Source organism: Curcuma longa, unplaced genomic scaffold (genome assembly GCF_044706935.1).
Source record: "Curcuma longa cultivar G26 ecotype Majalengka, Jawa Barat unplaced genomic scaffold, ITB_CL_G26_1.1 utg2798_np1212_758248_RagTag, whole genome shotgun sequence".
NCBI classification, from domain to species: Eukaryota; Viridiplantae; Streptophyta; class Magnoliopsida; order Zingiberales; family Zingiberaceae; genus Curcuma; species Curcuma longa.
In genome coordinates, this window is record NW_027435600.1 from 519,756 (window position 1) to 539,880 (window position 20,125).

The 20,125-nt window shown below is 34.2% G+C and overlaps 1 protein-coding gene across 3 annotated transcripts in view; it reads right to left on the reverse strand.

Moving 5' to 3' along the window:
* Positions 1-830: 830 nt before the first annotated feature.
* Positions 831-20,125, reverse strand: part of LOC141820183 (phospholipase SGR2-like) — a 32,415-nt gene continuing 13,120 nt past the window's right edge. The window contains exons 5-24 of one of the 3 annotated variants that reach the window (XM_074707458.1): positions 20,009-20,080; positions 19,790-19,933; positions 17,054-17,104; positions 16,038-16,208; positions 14,980-15,129; positions 13,915-13,980; positions 13,504-13,831; positions 13,294-13,421; positions 13,033-13,144; positions 12,819-12,925; positions 12,577-12,649; positions 10,002-10,104; positions 9,722-9,815; positions 9,564-9,626; positions 9,369-9,417; positions 9,174-9,274; positions 6,116-6,162; positions 5,756-6,032; positions 1,421-1,534; positions 831-1,186 (exon numbers count right to left, since the gene is read on the reverse strand). In XM_074707458.1, the coding sequence (XP_074563559.1) occupies positions 5,786-6,032; positions 6,116-6,162; positions 9,174-9,274; positions 9,369-9,417; positions 9,564-9,626; positions 9,722-9,815; positions 10,002-10,104; positions 12,577-12,649; positions 12,819-12,925; positions 13,033-13,144; positions 13,294-13,421; positions 13,504-13,831; positions 13,915-13,980; positions 14,980-15,129; positions 16,038-16,208; positions 17,054-17,104; positions 19,790-19,933; positions 20,009-20,080 (2,106 nt within the window). In that variant the 3' untranslated portion in view covers positions 831-1,186; positions 1,421-1,534; positions 5,756-5,785. Of the gene's footprint in view, positions 1,187-1,420; positions 1,535-5,755; positions 6,033-6,115; positions 6,163-7,159; positions 7,265-9,173; positions 9,275-9,368; positions 9,418-9,563; positions 9,627-9,721; positions 9,816-10,001; positions 10,105-12,576; positions 12,650-12,818; positions 12,926-13,032; positions 13,145-13,293; positions 13,422-13,503; positions 13,832-13,914; positions 13,981-14,979; positions 15,130-16,037; positions 16,209-17,053; positions 17,105-19,789; positions 19,934-20,008; positions 20,081-20,125 lie in introns of those variants that run through there. The other 2 variants (XM_074707459.1, XM_074707460.1) reach the window with 2 other exon arrangements.

Genomic DNA, 20,125 nt, shown 5'->3' on the forward strand with positions numbered 1-20,125 from the left:
TACTATTTTTTTTATTGTGCTAATTTGACATTATATAAAAGTCTTAGTGAAACAGATTGATCAAATAGTAAATAAAGAAAATCCAAATAAATCAATTGAACTGAATATTGAACAAGTAAGTTCTAGAGAGACCTTTCACATTGGAAGACAATGAAGACATATCCCATTTGAAACAAACCACTTAGGTGAAGATCTAACTTTAAAATCAACTTGAAATTGTAAAATAAGATTAGATAGTCTTACTATCAAAATAAAATATACATGTGTATATATATTTCTAACTCTATTTTACATGACTATCATTATTATTATTATTATTGTGCTAACTTTATTTTATAGAAAAGTAAAATCTTCAATTGATTGGAGGATTTGGTAATATGTTCAAGAATACCAATCAACCTTGTTTTGTGACAATAATTCAATAATTTCGATTTCAAAAGATCCAATTCTTTAGGGAAAAATAAAACATTTGAATTCAGTAAAGGAGCTCGTGAATGTAGGCCCTCTTCATGCTAGTATTTCAAGACTAATTAACAAAAAAATTAATATCTTCACTAAACCACCAAACCACCTGAAGAGTCCATTTTCACAAAAAATATAACAAATCTAGGAACGAAGAGGAAGCATGATTTGTAGACGGCATTATATTATAAACCAAATCGTTCTATTTAAAAAGGTTTCATCAAAAAGTCTTTTGGCTACATTATCTTAGAATTCGATTGAATTGTCTGAAAAAAATAATAATATGTTTAATATATTTGTTTGAATTTAGTCTGTTAGACCTCTTCTGCAATAGCTATGTAAGCCAAGCCATTTATTGAAAAAAAAAGTAGAAGGGTAAATTTTTCCTTAATTATATTCCTCTTTCAAATCCTAAAATATTCCTCTTTTAATTAGTTCCTCCTCACATATCGTTGTCATTCACCAGCCCACCCACCTTGTACATTGTTGCAAAACGGAGTCTTGTGTCAACACATTTCTCTCTATGGGGGCATCTGCCGGGTTCATGAATGTGAGGCAGAGAGCAGCAATGGCCAACACATGCCTCACCAAGGGGATATGAGGAAAGGTTAGCCCAAATACGCATATATGATCTGTGCGACGAACACAATCCCTACCAATTGACCGCGGAGTTGCTGTAAATTAAGTGCATGAAGTTGCAAATTGGCCACACTGGAATAACCACCTGACAATAGCAAATGCAGGAAATCACCAACGAATCAAAAGAAATAACTACTTTGATGAGATATCGTGGTCATCCTCAACCTTCTATTCTTATGCTGATCATCATCAGCTGAGGCATTGCATACAGTTTATTTCTATAGCAATGTGGTACATCCTTCAGTTTACTAGTAATTAAAAAAAGAAATTAAAATTCTCTGTACATGTATGTACACAACGTAGAAAGAAGAATGCTAACCTACTAGAGGATGCTAATTCAGTCAGAACATATTTATACAGGAGCCCATGGTGTTGGTTCAGCATCCCCCATTCTAAAGAATATCCATCGGCAGTTATATTTTGGCATTTACTTCTGCAGTGTCAAAATGTATCAGTTAAAATTTTGCCAGCATCCTTCTTTGCCTTGATATTCAACTAAAATTGAGAAATAACACTTAATTACCGCACTAGGAAATAACATAGCACACGATCCAGTGTTTTTTTTGTTTGATTTCAGTTTAAAAGTTTGGGAAACCTGTGATCTCTACTTCCAACTTGTAAACCAAAACTTAATTAAATATATGTACCCCGATCAAAGGAAAGATATGTATCCGGATCAAAGTCATAGCACACATCCACCTTCTAAAGTTTCCGCAACCCTTCTAAAGTTTCCCAAACTTAATTAAATATATGTACCCGGATCAAAGGAAAGGTATGCCGCAACCCTTCTAAAGTTTCCGGATTTAGTCTTATACTTCAACAATCATGAATTGCATGCCCTTGTCGGTGGAAAAATTCTCTCAATGCAATTCAAGAACTCATTTATAACATTGGTGTCATTTTGTATGCTTAGATCTTTGAAGTAAAAAATCAGATTCAACAAACGGCATAATGCAAAGGACTATCAAGTCTACCCTTAGACTTCTCATCAATAATCTTTAAAATAGGAGTGATATTTTCTTCTTTTTTGAAAGTCTTTATAATCTCTTCCTTGGCTTGTTTAAGTGCACCCAATAAAGATATCATTAAGGGCTTTTTGTCACCGTCAACGAGATGTAAAACTTTCACTACATGGGTGAAAACATTCAACGCCAAAGAAACATCATTCTAAAAAGAGATACTTGTTACCATCGCTTCCATCGCTTTCCCCTTCACACTACTCCTTAATTTTGTATTGCTCCACTCCTCGGATGTAAACATAAATCTAAATTGATTTTTCTTGCCTTTAAGACTTTCCAAAGTAAAAAATGAAATAGCAAATCTAATCACCCCGAGCCTTCCAATATCCCTTTTCTTGCTATATTTCCTCATAATAGCCAAAGTTCTATGATGCGCATAGATGAATATTGTTAGGGCTTTTGCTTTCGTAAGCATTCCGCTAAATTTGGATAGCTTTCCAATTGCTTCAAGCGCTTTCCAATTGCTTCAAGCATGAGATTGATTATATGAGTCGCACAAGAGGTCTAAAAAATTTGAGATTGTGTAACCTTCAACAATTCTACCGCTGTCATATTGTTTATCGCATTGTCCATCACTACTTGAACAATATGTTGAGAGTCAATTTCATTGATGTATTTTTTCATAAACTCAAAGATGTAAGTCCCGGTGTGTGCCTCCATGGATTCTTCAATAGAACCAAAAAATGAAATGTCTATTTGCAATTAACACATAAATTCATAATGCTTCTCCTCTTGCGATCCGTCCATGCATCGGTCATAATTGAACATCCATTTTTCATCCACTCTTTTTCATGCTTTATTAGAGATAATTTGAACCTCTCAACTTCTTGTTTCAAAAGTGACTCTCTTAGAAGATATTGACTTGGAGGTTTGTAGCCCAGGCTGAATTGGCCAACCGCCTCTACAAATTGTTTAAAGTTTTGATTATCAATTGTATGAAAAAGAATCCCCGCCTCATAAATTCATCTTGCAAGGTCCTCATGCAAATCAATTTATGTTTTGTTGTCTTGACTTTATTGGATCGATTGCAGATGTTCACTTATCAATAGGCCCGAGGTGCTTTGACTTTTTTTTAGAAGAATCACCCTCTGCTTGACAATTTTCATCCTCTATATCAACACCTATATTTACTTCCACCCTCTCTTCTCTTAGTTCTTCCACCCTTTCTTGCTTCTTATTCTTGCTATTTTCAACATAACTCTTACTCTTTTTTTGTCTTCACTAGATGTTTTAGAACATGCTTCAACTTGTCGTACAATACCCACAATATGATGCTTCATATGATAAACTCCTCCCTTAATAAGCCTCTTACACAATTTGCATGTGATCAAATCTCTTTTTTCTTTGCAATACAACACCACATAATCTCAAACAATATCACTAGACTTTTGCTTCAATTCTACCTCCGGTTGTTTCTCATTTTCCGTCTGAGCAAAGGAAAATCCTAGCAGAGTAAACCTTAAGTAGTATGAGAAGTCTTGGAGGAGTGAACTCTAAGCAAGAACCAAGTAAGCCTAATTGGTCAGGTTGACTATAGGATTAAGCTTGTTTACATGGTTGTCTTGTGTTTTACAGGAAGCTAGAGCTAAACTAAAACTAGAGGAAAGTAGGACAGACAAACCAAACCCTAGGTCTGACAATAAATTGGACAAGGACAAGTTGGATAGGTACGGGCCAACCTCCAGGCTAGGGATTCAGGAGATCCTGGAAGAGCTCTTGCTCAAGCATTTTAGTTGCACCGATGCCCCAGGTCAATAGACAACTCTACCTTTCCTAGCCTAATTTGCTTTTTTGATACACGCCAACAAAGTAAAACTCGAATTGGAATATGATGTCGGCCATCACACACAAAAGTGACATAAATCGAAGGAAAAACTTACAGACAACCACCACGAGGTCAAACCACTCCAACAGGCTAAGGAAACCCATCTATGATGACCACCGCACTATAAAACAAAATACCAAAAACCCTTCGACCGAAGTCTTAGAGATGCACTTTTTCCATGCTTGAGCGGGAGAGGATCTATGATATTGGTGCAATCAGCCTCCAAAATTTTCAATGTTTAATAATATATTTGTGTCTGGTCAAGATTGACCAAGGGTTGATCAAAATAGGTCAAGGTTGACCGGATGCTTGGAAGTGAGTAAGAAGTACTAACTAGCCAGGGTTGACCTAGGCAAAGAGAAAGTCTAGTTAGGTCAAGATTGACTGAATGACTAGCAAAGAAAAAGTCCAAGCAGGTCAACAATGATCAGATGCTTGACAAGGGTAAAGTTTAGATATGTCAAGGTTGATCGAAAGTCTGCAAGTGACAAGTGGAAAATCCAAGCAGGTCAAAGAGACCAAATGCTTGGCAAAGGGAAAAATCTTAGAGGAGTGAACCCTAGATAGTGAGAAAACTAAAAGAAGTGAACTCTGAGCAAAAGAAAAATCCTAAGGGAGTGAACTCTAAGTAGTATGAGAAGTCTTGAAGGAGTGAATTTCAAGCAAGAACCAAGTAAGCCTAATAGGTCAGGTAGACTATAGGATTAGGTTTATTTGCATGGTTGTCTTGGAGGAGTTTTACAGGACGAAATGGTAGAGTTAGGTTTTTGTTCGAAGTTGAAACGTCAATTAGGTTTTTGTCATGAGAAATATATACAATCTAACCTAACAATGACAGTAGGTGGTGGCGATGAGCATCGGCGTTGAGCAGTGACTGTGGGAGACATCAGCGGTTCGAGGTGGAAGAAGGTGAGTTGTTTAGAAATCGCACACCGCATGTGGGTTTTTTAACCTAAATTGACCGTCTAAAATACCGCTTTCCATAAAAGAGGGGCGGTTGATGTCCACCTCCCGCCTAGGCGGTTGCCTCAAACGCCATTTAGAACACCGATACTAATTACATTAATAGCTTCTTTCACTATTACTATCTTGAAAGTTATAATTCTATTCCCCTTTCTAACTATTTCTACTACTTCATCTTTTAACAAAATATCTATAACAATACATATTCTATTTTTTATTTTACTTCTTCCTATATACCATAACTTAAAACTCAAGTTCTTAATCATCTTTATCTTCTCTCTTATTCATTTTATTTCTTATAAATATAAACTATTAATTATTCTCTTAATCATCGTATCTATTATCTCTATTGCTTTACCAGTGAACGTTTCTATGTTTTAAATTTAAGACAACGGTAAGGTTGCTGCCATGTGACCTAGAGGTCACGGGTTCAAATCCTGGAAACAGCCTCTTGCCAAAGGTAAGGTAAGGCTGCGTACAATGGATCCTTTCCCCGGACCCCGCATGGCGGGAGCTTCGTGCACCGGGCTGCCCTTTTTTTAAAATTTTTTTTACAATCACTATTCTTATAACGTGTCTCTTTTGAATTCTAGAATAAGTAGAAATATTCAAAAATATATATATTTGTTTCTTTGAACAGAATCAAACCAAAAATTTTGGTTCGGTTTGATAATAGTTTCAGTTTGCAATGGTGGAAACTGGGAACTGGGGTTTTTGGTTCAGTTTGCAATGACCTGACTAGTTAAACTGTACTTTCCATCTCACTTCTCAAATTCTAATTAACTAGGTCAGTGAAAAAAGTCCATGCTACATTTCAAGAAAGCAAAAAAAGTGAAATTTTACTCACTCATTCGTTGACAGAAAAAGGCCAAAGATACTATCTGGAAGTCAAAATCTTCTTCGCTTTCCTTGAGAATTCCTTGATTGAATAACTGTCAGAAAATGTCAATGGGGTCTCCTCAGCAATGATATCTCGCTCGTAGAACAATTTTGTTGGCTCTCTGAGACTTCCCGGGACACTTGGATTAGTTGTCTCTTCACCACTTACAGGAGGCTCTTCAGGAATATCACGATATAAATGATTTAAAATAAAAAGGGCAGTGTCCTTATCACGCCAGTAGTTACTGAAAGAAGCAGACTGCATTAAAACAATTGAACAAAAAGAATCATAAAATTGACAGTTCAAATGAGTGCAGTTAGTTCTTACGTATGTGACTTCATGACTGAAAGGTATGGATGACGAAATGTTTTATCCTGCAGGTACAATCATCAACCATCTTAGCTTCAGATAAACTCATAGAATTACTCTGAGTAGAAATATTAGCAAAGCTCTAAAGGCATAAAAGCATTACATAGAAAATTATGTTTTACCAATAATGTCTTACCAAATCAAAAGATGCTACCAAATTTAAACATAGAAAATTACATGATATTTAAAGTAAATCAAAATTTAATCATTAGAAACAAATGTCAACCAAATCATTACTCAAAATTCAAATATTACCAAAACTAAACTACATGTCTATTCGGCAATGCAAGGGATACTCAAATACCAAATCAGGATCCAAATTGATGAAACATAAAAACACTTTGATACTAATTTAATTCAACACTAAGAGTGAATCCTTAAATGACACAGAAACTTAGGACAAAATCAAAGAAGGGATAACTATCTTACATGTAGAAGAGATTAAATAAAGGGAAAATTAAATTAACCAAAAGTTGAAAAATACATAAAGACACGACATTTTTATAGACTCGATAGCGACTAAAATAGTAAAAAAAAATCACTAGTTGGGAAACATAATGATCCCAATAAACTTATATTAAATCAAAAGAAACAGTTAAACTACTATGAATATTGTAACAAAATTTAAACATACCAAACTACCTACATGATATCTAAAATAAATTAACTACCAACCAAATCAAATTCAAAATTTAAATCATTATGCTTTTCTTCTTGTTTGTATTAATCACATGTCTAAAAATATGAGCTTCCATATAATATAAAATACATTAACATTACCAACCTAAGCAACCATACAAATAAAATTTACATCTATTATTTAATAATTAAATTCAAAGTTCAAAATCTCATTCAGATCTAGATTTTTTTATCCCGGCCAAAACTGGGCAAGTTGGGTGCTAGTGTCGATGGTTATTTCATGCACCAATTGTAGGTGGAAGACAAGAGCACCCAATGTCGATAGGTGTGTCGAGCACTAACCTTATGAAAAGAAGAACTTGTTCAAGTAGTCGCATACCTCATGTAAGCCACACATACTAATTGGAGGCCTATCCCTCATTAAGTTACCTTGCAAAAGCTCATCGCCGTGTTGTCACCTCATAGGCCCTACAAAAGCCTCAGGGGAAGCCTCAATTAATCATGTGAAACGTTGTGTGATCATCATTCTCACATGAAGTCTTGTATTATCGTAATTATGTTTTATAATCTCAAAGTTACGCATGTCGATTGACGAGCAAAACAAGTGGGACAAACAAAATGAGATGTTTCACCCGTGTTGACCAATAAGAAATGAAATTATAAACCATAATTAAATTAATCATTCTAATTAATTCATCATTTTATACAAATATTGTGTATATGCATTCTTAGCAATGCATATAACACCTAGTATCCAATGGAATTGTGAATTGTTGGTTATCTAATTGCTACTTTGTCCTAGTGTTCAAGTGTTTGTTTTATGCATAGCCTATAACTTGAGTTACATGAATGACTCTATTAGGGAAATGTTGGTGCAATTATACCCCAAGTGGCTAAATTCGACCAAATAGTGTTGGGAGATTATTGATGCAATCATATATTAAGTGGTCGAACTCGACTAAATGGTTTTGATGGTTGGGAAAAGATTTAAGTTAGACTAACATTCCGTTTACTGATGAAACTTGTCGAGTGTGCAAGTGTAGGATAGTTTACAAGTTATTGCAAGTGAAAAAGAAGAAATCCGACACAAAATTGACTGGATACTTGGCAATCAAAGAAATCTAAGTAGGTCAAGAGCGATCAAATACTTAACGGATGGAAGTCTAGATAGGCCAAGAGTCACAAAAAACTTGATGGTTGGAAGTCTTGGTAGGTCAATATTGATTGAATATCTGACAGACAAAAAATATTGAAAGGCGAGGCCTCTTAGAAATGGAAGACTTGAAAGCAAAGCTTCTTGGAGGACAAGGAATTCTGGAGATGGGGCCTCCTGACGAGTAAATTCTTAATGAGTTGTGAGTCAAATGACATGTACTTTGAGGTTCAGACAACTTTCATTTAGGTGATAACTCAACCGTAGTTTGGTTGTAGTCGATGATCCAATTAACTTGTGTATTGACTCAACTAGGGAGTTCACTCAATATCTTCTGATCACAAACATAATTTTCTATTTGGAGCGGAATCAAATGGGCCATCAATTGAGGTGAATTAAGTTAATTGGGTAGTCAATCATATCCCTGATAGAAGCTAGAAGAATATTGTCAATTTGGTAGAGAAAGGAAACAAGCAGTAGATGGCTTACGTGATAAAGTAATTTTGTCAACTGCAGCAGATTGAATCTACTAAAGTATTCATTGTCAGTAAAAGGTCGACATGATCCATTGCTCACTTAGCTTAATTTATAGTTTAGTGTTTAAGCTTAAGGTTTCTACCTTCAAGCTTCATAATTGATTCAAGTTTTTTCTTCTTGTACTTGTTGATTTCATCCTTATAAGAAAACAATTGTAAGATGTTTTTCTACCTCCGAAAGGAGAAAATATATTGAAATTCAAAGGTTGACTTAACTTATGAGTTGTAGGCTATAAAGTAAGAATTGGAGGTACTGAACCACGTAAAAGAATTTTGTTACCATTGTCTAGCTTTCTTATTGTAGTATTTTTGTTTTCATTGAGCAACTGACACTAATTTTGAGTTAAATGATTGTCAATTTCAACCATAGTTTATGGCTACTCACCCCCTTTGACTGTCACATCAATGCCACAGAAAAATCATACAAACTTACACTAACAAGTAATGGTGCAAGATATAAAATAATAGTATTGGCTTGCAATTCAGTGGGAAATCTGGAACATCTTCTTGCTTGGAAAGCTGAATGTATAGTTCCATAATATAATTTGAAATTCAGATGCAAAATTATTCATGCTTATAAAGATCAAATGGAAATAAGATAAAAAAATGGTATAAAAATAACAGTTGAACATGACACAGCCACAGATAGAAAATAGAGAATATGCATGGAGAAAGTTTTTCCCCTTACTTGGAGAGTATGATCAACTCGACCATCTTCACTATCAGTTAGCTTTTCCATCATGATGGAACCATATGATCTCTCATTTTGTTTGCAGGCATCTAAGGTATCTACAATGAATGAATTACAAGTTAGAGCCTTGCCTGCAAACTCTACAAGTCAAAAGCATCTTGAAAATATTTCAAAAAACACAACATCATTTACCTTTATTCTTATCTTTGTTCTGGGATTGAAACATGCTAACTATGTTAACCTATTTAAAGGAGTATACCAATAAAATTGTCTCAGCATGCTATCTTAAAGTGGTTAGATATTTAGCATATATTGTACTTGCACAAGTAATGAAGTTAAAAAGGAACAAAAGTGCATTAAAATAATCAGACTAAAGTAGCCAAATACCCTCAGAGAATTTATCTGATTCTTCACAATTTGAGAATGCATAGCTACTTCCTCTGCAAATTCCTACAAGAGAATCAAGAAAATAAGACATCTGAGAGAGATTGTTACAACACACCAAAACACTTGATCCTTGTCAAGAGTTAGCAAGCATATCTTGCCTGAAATCCAGTATGCAACCGCTTCCCACCCCTATGGTAAGGAATAATAACAGGACGCTGGCAAATGTACTCCTTGCAGATCAATGGTTCTACTCTGTATGAAAGCACAGCCTAGACTCATCAAATATTTCTCACTTCAAAATAGATGTTCATATTTGAGCAGAAACAGAAGGAAATAGGTAAGAATATTAACTAGCTTAATTAGCTATTCATAAACCACATTCAATGCAACAATATTCTATCAATGTAGAGAAGAGTCATCAGGAAGTTTTAGGCAGACCTGTATGCTACAGGATCAAAAGGATGAAAAATGTTCAACATTTGTCTGCAGGCAGGAATATCTTCAGTTATCTTCTCATCCTGCCAATAATCTTGCCCCCTGCCTACAGGAAATAAATCTAGCCTTTATTTAATGAACAAAGAAGAAAAAGATGCACTGATATGGGATCAAAGATTTCACAAGTAGAAATAACAAGTGAAGTTTTGTGAGGTAACAAAGGCTCCAATATATTTTGAAAGATGACCACTAGGTTCAATTAGTTAGACGACAAGCAAAATCAATTAGGATGTAGGTGTAAGGGATAGAGGGAGCCAAATGAAACTCTGGTTAACATTTAGAAGTGGTTCAAGGGATCTAAATTCTAGTGGTATAGTCTTGCATAGAGAGTTGAAGGATAAGATCCATGAAGCCAATCATGCAGTTCAAGATTAAAATCAATTGAAAACAAAAGTCCATGATAGTGTAGGACAAGCAAGCAAACTAATCACTAGAATAAGTGAAAAACGCTTTGCAAATAAAATATGCATGAGAATTAGTGAACTTCTCCTAGGCAGTTGGATCTTGTACAGCAGATCAAAGCACAAAAGTGCAAATTCCACCAAACTGAAAGGAAAAACACTAAGAGAATTTTAAGCTATTGCATTAATGGGCCATTAGATACTACTCCTAAGCCTTGAGCCCTTCAAAAGGCAAACTAAATTCTTAAGGATCCTTCACTAACTACACGAGGAATAAGAATGTATGAAGAAGAAATAGTAAAATTGTGAATATTTGCAATTGAGTATATATATTCATCCGGATCTTTCTGTCTAAGCATTCAAAATGAAAAGCAAGATCCATGTGTCTGGGATGGTATATATAAATCTACAGACTTATATAAAGCCATATTATTAATGTTACTCGGATCTCTTGTGATGATGTCAATTAGAGTTTTCTACAGACTTCATTTACTCCTCTCAATACCTCCCAATCTACCTGAATCAACATTCAATCCTAATTGAATCAGTTTAGGTAACTATGGTATATTCATAGGATTACACCTAACAATTAACAAATTCTAATATTTTGATGTTATTTTTGTGACGCCTCTTATCAATATCAGCATTCTCATTTCATCTTCACCATATCAACTTTTCTATGCCTTGCTTCTTTGCTAACCAACCCATTCAACCTACAAAGAATTAGGTGATCATACGGACCACAGTTTCATGATACAATTCAAATATTCTGAATGCTCAAGATATATTAGATACCTGTAGAAAGCAAAAGGCAGGTGTCATATTGTTTCACAAATCATATGATGATGAATAATTTACAGAAAGCAGAGTAAAAGTCATTCCCTGTGCTTAAGTATGAAATTCAAGGTTTCCACAACCAAGCATCACTGAACTACTGTCCACCTTATGCAAAACAAAATAAATTCCACAGAAATGCATAAATTTTGAGGCCATGTTCCTCTGTTTACTCGTGGAAAATACAATAGATAGAATTTGTTGCTTTTTCCATGGAAACAAAAATGGGTCATTTCATTCCCACCTAAAATTGAGAAGAAACCATTGATCTCCACTGATCCAAAAAAAAAAAAAAAAACCCTCTCCTCAACAGTGCAGCAGGGTAACCAGAGCTTGGCGGTGCCTCCATGGAGCGAGTCTCAACAACACCAATGGTAATTGAGCAGAGCCCATCTTGAACAGCAATTGGGTGTGATCAAGTTGCATCTTGAAGTGGTGGGGCCCTCCAAATTCATTTCTGAGAAAGCCTCCTCCACTGCTTTGATGCAGCCACAAGATTGCCACCTCATCTAGGCTCTAGCTGACTAGCTCCCAGATGCAAAAGGTGTCGACTGAGGATCGAATAGACAAACTCATTGGATCAAACACCCCATTGCTCCATTTGCTCTGAGACATGACAGCAGTCCCAATGGCAGAATATCAATGTATCAGACTACTATCAATCAAGTTTGGCAATCATACAAGATAGGGAAGGACGGTCAAGTGGAGTAATTGGTCATCACCCCTTTCCTCTCTTCCTCTAAGTAATCAAGGGTTGAATGCATGTTATTCCACCCAATTTCTTTCCACCATTGATTCCATCGTGAAATGCAATTAACTTTTCTTATTTTATGACAGATAAAGATACCCAAGTGAATGAAGAGAAGAAACACTACAAAATGTATCCCAAGTTGTTAAATTCTTATATATTTTATCGAACAAAAGATCACAGTTGTACAGCTGTTGTACAACTAAAAAGGCAGGCTAATCTTCAGTGTATATTTGTTGGTCCCAATCCAGTCAGCCTAATAGATGACATGAGATAATTACTACACGCTATGAAAGGAAAGTGTTTTTACTAGAATCTTTTCCTACGAAAGCTCCATGAGTGACTGTTCTACTACTAGAATTCTTATATCAATTTATCAAATATGAAGGAAAGAACAATGTAAAATCACAATCATCAGCATATGAAAGGAGGTTCAAGTATTGGCACAATTGCTTGAGTATGTTGCCAACATAATGAAGAGAACAAGCCTTATCTGCAAGCCAAAAAACCAGTATAAAATGTGTATTTCACATACCTACTCCTATGCGGACATTTCGTAAGGCTAGAAAGACACCAAGAGGTGATCCGACAGCAAAGAATGTATCAACCTGACAGGAAAAGACCAATATTAATATATAATATATAATAGTAAGTTAAATAACAATAGACAATCCAAATGGAAGTGCAAATGCAATGCACAAACATGTAGAGAAATAAATATCCACATCAACCAGAATAAATTGGATAGAAGAAAGACAAAAAGAGCATACAATTTACCTTAAAGTTAAGCTTGGTATATTTGATGTAAGGTGTGTAACTCCTTTTAGCATTGTCCTCTTCAGAGGATGTTCTAAAAGACTGATTGATAGTTTTGACTGATTTTCCTGCCCAAGGTTCACAAAAGTAAAAGAACAAAAGAAAAAATAATAAGATGAAGAATATTAGTGAGAGAGTGCTTAACATTCACAAGACAACAAAAAGTTGAGTTTACCTCTCCCATGATAAATTTCATTGCTTGCAGAACTCCTTGTGTTTGTCCTACAGTAAGTTGTTGAGTGATGGAGGTTTTCTAGTTCTGCAATTTTTGTTCTAAGGGATTTCACCTGTTGAACGTATTTTTAAAGAAAACATTTATCTAAAGGGAATAGACAAATAACAAAATTTAGGCATGAATTTCTACTTTCAGCTAGAAGACATGATGAATAGAAATATGCTATTTTTATCAAGTTTATAATATTACAAGAATAGACACCTCTTCCTCCAGGTGAAAGATTTTGCTATCCTTATCAACTTTGTCTTCAGTTTGAAACCTAGCATCTCTGACTACAGCAGCATCTGAATCCACACTAATTTTCAGAACCCCAGTAGAACTTTCCCCACCTTCACATACACAAAATTCAGCAGAAGAGTTTTCACCTATTGATCAGTTTTTTTTTAGAAAAACATATAGCCATATATTTACCCTTGTAATATAGGTGATCAAGATCATCAAATTCCTCTTCAGGGTCCATAATATCATCATTGTCTGAAAACACCTCCTGCATGTCTTTAGCATGAATGTGATCTTCACTGATAGAAAGATCTTGAGTACCATGATTAATAGTGCTATTTTTAGTGCTGCTATTCTCATATTTCATGGAAACATTAGATTCAGTGGGCTGACAAGAAGCATCAACCTTAGACTCTTTCACAAGTAAAGTGTCCATACAGTTTGGTGCAGAAGATTCCTCTTGATGGCAAAGGATATCGTAAGAAAGTACACTTCCTAATGAGTGACCATACAAAGAAACCTGCACAATTTTTTTGTCAGATAGCATTGCTGATAAACAAAAGTACGAGTATATACTTATTTAATGAAAATTTCACCACCTACCTTACCATCATAACCAGGATTTCTCTTAAGAAATTTTGAATATAATCGATTTAACTGATTAGACACCTGAAAATAATAGATAAATTCTGAAGTCAAATAGTTTCCAAAATATCCCCCCCCCCCCCCCCCCCCCCCCCCCCCCCCCCCCCCCCCCCCCCCCCCCCCCCCCAACTAAATCACTTTAGGATATAGTTGAGTTTTCACATTCAAATGTTTCTCAATAAAATTTGGCTGAAATAATAAATATGACATGTTCTTAAGAAACATAATACTAAATGTCTTATCCAGTATAATGGAGACATAAGGCTGAACATCAGAATAACATCACATTTACAGAAACTGAGGGTATCTTACATCCCATTAGGACTTTCTATCATTTTGATTAATAGTAAGTTCCATATCAATTACTCAAAAATGGACGATACTGCATTTAAGGATGCAGTTTGCCAACATTTGATGCACAATGGAATGGTTTTAGATCCCATGAGGCCGATAATGAATTAGAGTTGAAGAAGGAAATGAAGCATAGGAAAGAGACATTGTTTATATTGAGAATGGTTTTAGATCTTATATCATGCCGGACAAAACGGTTCAAACATATTATTCCAATAAATTACTGATACTCAATACCACTCAAACACAGACAATGCCTCCTTCATTTGTTTCATCTCCTTTCTTCTTCAACTTCCAATGTGTCACCGACGCCATGCATCGTTGCATCGATACGATACTAGAATAGTATCTTCACAGTCAAAAACTAAAACTACAATATGGTCGGTTCAAGATTTTGAACCTTAATATTAAGTGATATCAATGACCTAATGGCGGCACGGTATGAAATTTCAGACCATGATTAAATCAACATATTACATTTTACTTCTAAATCCTAATTTATCAAGCAAATAGCCTAGTTACACTAGACGAGTAAGATACTAAAATATCTAGGTGAATATAATTGATTACTAAAAATCCTAGCCATTCAGATATCAATGGAAAAGAAAATAACAAATGTAAACTCACACCCTAGCAAAACAACAATACATCTGTTAAAAATGAATAACATACCGAATCAATAATATCCTGACAATAGATAGGGCTCATGTAATAAAGAACATCATGTACTGTAGCACTCAATGTCATACGAAGACCTCGAACACCATCCAAGGTTATTTTTTCAACTGCACTTTCACCACTGAGCTTCAACCCCTTCCTCCACTAAAGCAAAGACAACATGGCATTAGGCATGAAGATAATCAACAAATAAGTGAACATAATCACATAAAACAAGGAGAAAATAGAAGTATATTTTGATGAACACCTCTTGCTTATCTTGAATTATCTATTGCTGGTATGATTTTTGGTTACCTATTATTACATTTTTACTAGGTAGGTACCCCAAGTTAGTGGAATTATATCCAAGGCGTGGCAGATTTTCTGCTGCGCAACAATCACTATTGCATCACAACGAAAAATGTTGATATTGCCCTTGGCATGGCTTTTGACGTGATGGTTGATTAATATATTTATGCAACTTAGATATGAGTTGGATGTTAGGCCACATCAGACAACAATGTACTGTGTTACTAACCATTTTGTAAATGTAATCAGATAATTTATAGGATATCGAGAAAATGAGTATTAAATTGTCAAAAAGACAACGCGATGCACAAAGCTTCCGCCAATACGGGTCTCGGGGAAGGATCGGATCATATTGGGCCTATCGTACGCAGTCTTATCTTGCATTGCAAGAAACTTTTCCGCGACTTAAATCCGTGATCACAAGATCACATGGTAGCAACTTTACCATTGCGTCAAGGCTCCTTTTCATGAGTATTAAATTGTAACCAAAATGAAAAAGAAATACTAGGGAGCTATTGGAAATCGGGATGATAGTTTAGGGACCATTTATGTAATATCCAATTCACACAGGCTACAAGCTTACAAACTTTTGTCCTAAAACAATTGATGAAAAAGAACAAGATAGATAAAAGAAAATAGATGTTCATACAGTCATCCCTGGGCAGAAGTTACTCATTTTCAAAAAAGGAAAAAAAACAAAGTTGATCAAGATTCCTATGGATGCACACTCTCTTATATGAATCAGCTTTCAGCACAACATTTACCTGGCAAGGAATAAATAAAATCCTTTGGGTGCTTTTCTGGTACGGAGTTAAGTGCCTCTCAGCTAGACTGGCTGTTATACGACGAAAATCACCAACATCATCAACCAAATTGGCTTTCTCTAATCTCTGTCCGATACCATGAACCATGAAAACTAAGTGACCAACTGGCACCTGCAGAACAACAAATAGATAACTTGGACCAAGCAGTATAATGTTAAGACAAAAGAATTCATATCATTGAGATTTCAGGAGCTCATAAAATCATTCACGAGATCAGATTAGTTCAGGTAAAGTAATTTCAAATAAACAAACCCAACAACTCAATTTGTCTGGTAATTGAACCAATGTTGTACAAAAATTCAATTATTAGTAATTAGTTTAAGTAGAGTGTGTTTCTTTTTTATTAGAGGGTTTATTTCTTTGCTTAGTCATTGGTGTGTACTTGTATTCATTTACTGGGTAGAAATGCAGGCAGTCTAATGGTTGCAAAAGGATTCGAGGCTTCTCCTACATCTTCCTTTATTTTGGTTTCTTCCTCCTACATAACAAATATTTTCTCCCAAGTCAGTTTTGTCTTTGAGCAATCAAACATTTATTATATACATTGAATAGAGAAATAGGTTAAAAGAACATAAAGCTATTTTATAGTCCCAAATCTATGCAGCAGCATCTTCATCATCAAATCATGTTTGTCCTAACTATATGGGCAGCTATCCTCCATTGAGCTCTCTATACATGGCTATTTCACTAGTGATATTCAAATTAATTAAATTATTTTTTTATTACATTGACAAATGTTTCCTTCAATCCCAATTCTATGCATATTATCTGCATACAATTTGGTGATGAAATGATGTACAACTTTGTCATTGAAATGGAAAAATGTTATGGTAGGAATTCTTCAATTTCAAAATTTAATGTTACAGAAGTTAGATCATACTGCCAGAAAAAGGAAAATGAACCAAAAGAAACATATCTAACATTAAAATTAAAGGTAGTTAGATTTAAGGTAAAACCTGAGAACAGTAGTCATCCATTTCCTCCTCTTTCTGCTGGCGAAGCTCATCCTGATAAAATAAATGAATAAAAATAAACCAAAAGGAGCCAAAAAATAATTCGTGGGCAACTATAGTTTCACATAAAGGGACATGAACATCATAACATCTAAAAGATGAAAATCAATTGAATCATGAAACAAAGATTGGGTCCTTACATTCAAGGTTTAAAATTTTGATCCGTGCCGGAGTTTTGGACCACGACCAAAACGATATAATTTTGGTGTCGTATCATACCATGCTGATATAGTTTCAGTACTTTTTTTAATTTTTAAATATGTGTATATTAATTAAAAATTAATTTTATTAATATTTGATTATTAAATATACTCACTATTGATGTTATATTTTGAGGTGTGGACTTCATATTTTAATATTTTCTCATAAGATAATGTCTATTAAATTTTTATTAAAAAAATTTTAAAATAAATAATTCTCGATAATTCAAAAAAAAATGAAATTATAAAATTATTTGAAAGACTCAAAGATAATTATAAAATTATTTGAAGATCTTAAATTATTTTTTGAATGTATTTGTAAATTTTTAAAATTTATTTGAAATATTTAGAAAAAATATTAGATTATTTTAAATTCACATTCAATTTTCAACATATATAAAAAATTTAAATTATTTTATAAAATATTTTAATAATTTTTAAAATTATTTTCAAAAATTTTAAATAATTCTAAATATTTTATGACTATTATTAATAATATATTATGTTTATAGTATATATAATTAATAGTTATATAATAATTAATAGTTTATTTATAATAAAAAAATACCTATTTAAAAATAAAAAATTTAATCCTAAAAAAAATTACGACAACAACCACGAGTGTTGCGATCCCGCGGAGATCATTGCTAGGTCGCAACACCCTTCACGCTCCCACGGGAGGTCGCGACACCCTTAGCACCCCCAAGGAAGGTTACAACATCCGTGTCCTACGGAGGGCCATCGCAGGGTCGTGACATCCTTCGTGCCCCTGCGGAGGGCCGGCATGTGGTCGTGACACCCTCCCCGACCTCGCAATCACGGTACCAGTAGGGTATCGATACTGCCCCGTTTCGGGCGGCATGGGTCGGCACTTCAAACCGTGCTTACATTTATGTTCATCTATTACTAAATTAACAAGCTCAACCTTTTATAAGTGAGTGGTCGCACATAAGTTTGTTGTACAAGGATTTGATTTGTGTCATAAGAAATTATTCATCTTCATCCCTGCCATTAAGTGGATGTTATTAGTTTTATGGCTCAGCATGATAACAAATAATTTGTAGAATTTGCACTTATTATTTTATGTAATAGTGCCTGCAGGCCTAGTTGTGAATTGTGTTTGGCTCAACCCACTAATAGGTGTTCATCCATGCCTTGTTGGTGGCTTGTAGTTGACACATCAAAAATCCATGAAAATGAAAAACTAGAGAGGAAAAACTTTAAAAAAAAGAGAGATGTGCCTCAATTGGTAAAACTCACAAAAAAGTGTGCCCTAATGGACAATACAATGAATGAAAAACAAACCAAAAAATGAAAATTAACTTCTTTGGATCCCTTCTGATGTGCTTGTTTATTTCAAAGATGATAGCAACTAGATAATGAACTGAATAAAAAAATTTTAAAATATATATAACAATCATCTCAACTCCCTTAATGATATATGATTTAGTGTGATTTTTACTAATAACAAAATGAGGGGTCATGCACTACGTTCAAGTTTGATCAACCTATATAACCATCTCAACTAATGCTCCAGTTGAATTCAATTTCACTATGAATTAAGTTAATTAACTTTATCAATTATAGTAGCTTATAAAGATATATTGATATTAAATTTAAGTTAATATTAACCCAACTTATCGATATTAAAATATAATTATTGACCTACTATATTAATATCAATCGATATAATTAACGACAAGTATACTCAATAATAACTATATTATTTATAAATTTATATCTATATTATTAATCAACATATATAATATTTCACCATATATAGAATATGTACAAATATAATCTCCTATTAATTAAATTTATAACATCAAATGTAATACCCTAGATAATTATTAAGTTGATAATAGTTATTATTAATATAAAGTTCTAACTTTTATAACTTACTTTAAGATAATTACGGAAGCCCTAAGTCCCCATTTGGGATGAAACAACTTTTGAACCACTTAGGTAACAAAGACCTATAACTAACTAGCACCTTGATAACTTAGCTGAAGTTACATTGTTAATTAAGTATTAAATTATATAATAAAATCCTATTACTCTAATTGGTTTAGGTCCTGAGATGATCTAAGGGTTGAAACATGCCACGTGGCACACTCAACACACTCTAGCACACTTCAAAGCATGTTGAGAATAAATTAAATGAATTTTAATCCTATACTTTTAACTGCTTAGCTTGTTTACCTCAAAATATAAACCTTCAGTAATCTAGAAAGTAATTTAAAATCTTAGAACAACAACTAAGACAAATATAGTATAGTTTCAACTAATGATTACACCTTATTAATACTAAAATGAGTCATCTAATGCAATGAAATGTTTTAACTACTGATTACACCTTATTTGAAATCCATGACATCCACCAGTTTCTAAAGAGTAAAAAATTTAACTAATCTACAAAATCAAGGTTGCATCATGTTTTACAAGTTGGAAAGAAATATTCCAAACTTAAAACACTAACCTGAGTTGGCCTTACTGATCCGGAAGTTGAGAAACCTCGTCTTAGTTTAACCACAACTCCACCTCCAAAAGAGAAAACTGTGCTGTCAAAAGCCAACCACGCTTCCCAAGTATCATCCTCTCCTGTAAAAAGTGCATGCAGTCCCTGCGCAGGTAAATATACTTTTATCTAGAGGATCCCAGGCATCGGGTTGCCAACCAACTGGATAAAATGACATACCAGGGATGTGCCCTGCAAATCAATACGAGCAGCAAACTGACCTGAAGGTTGGAATGTACGGCGATGCCATACCTGAATGTATTGACAATTTTAAGAGGGTCAGAATAAAAGATCAAC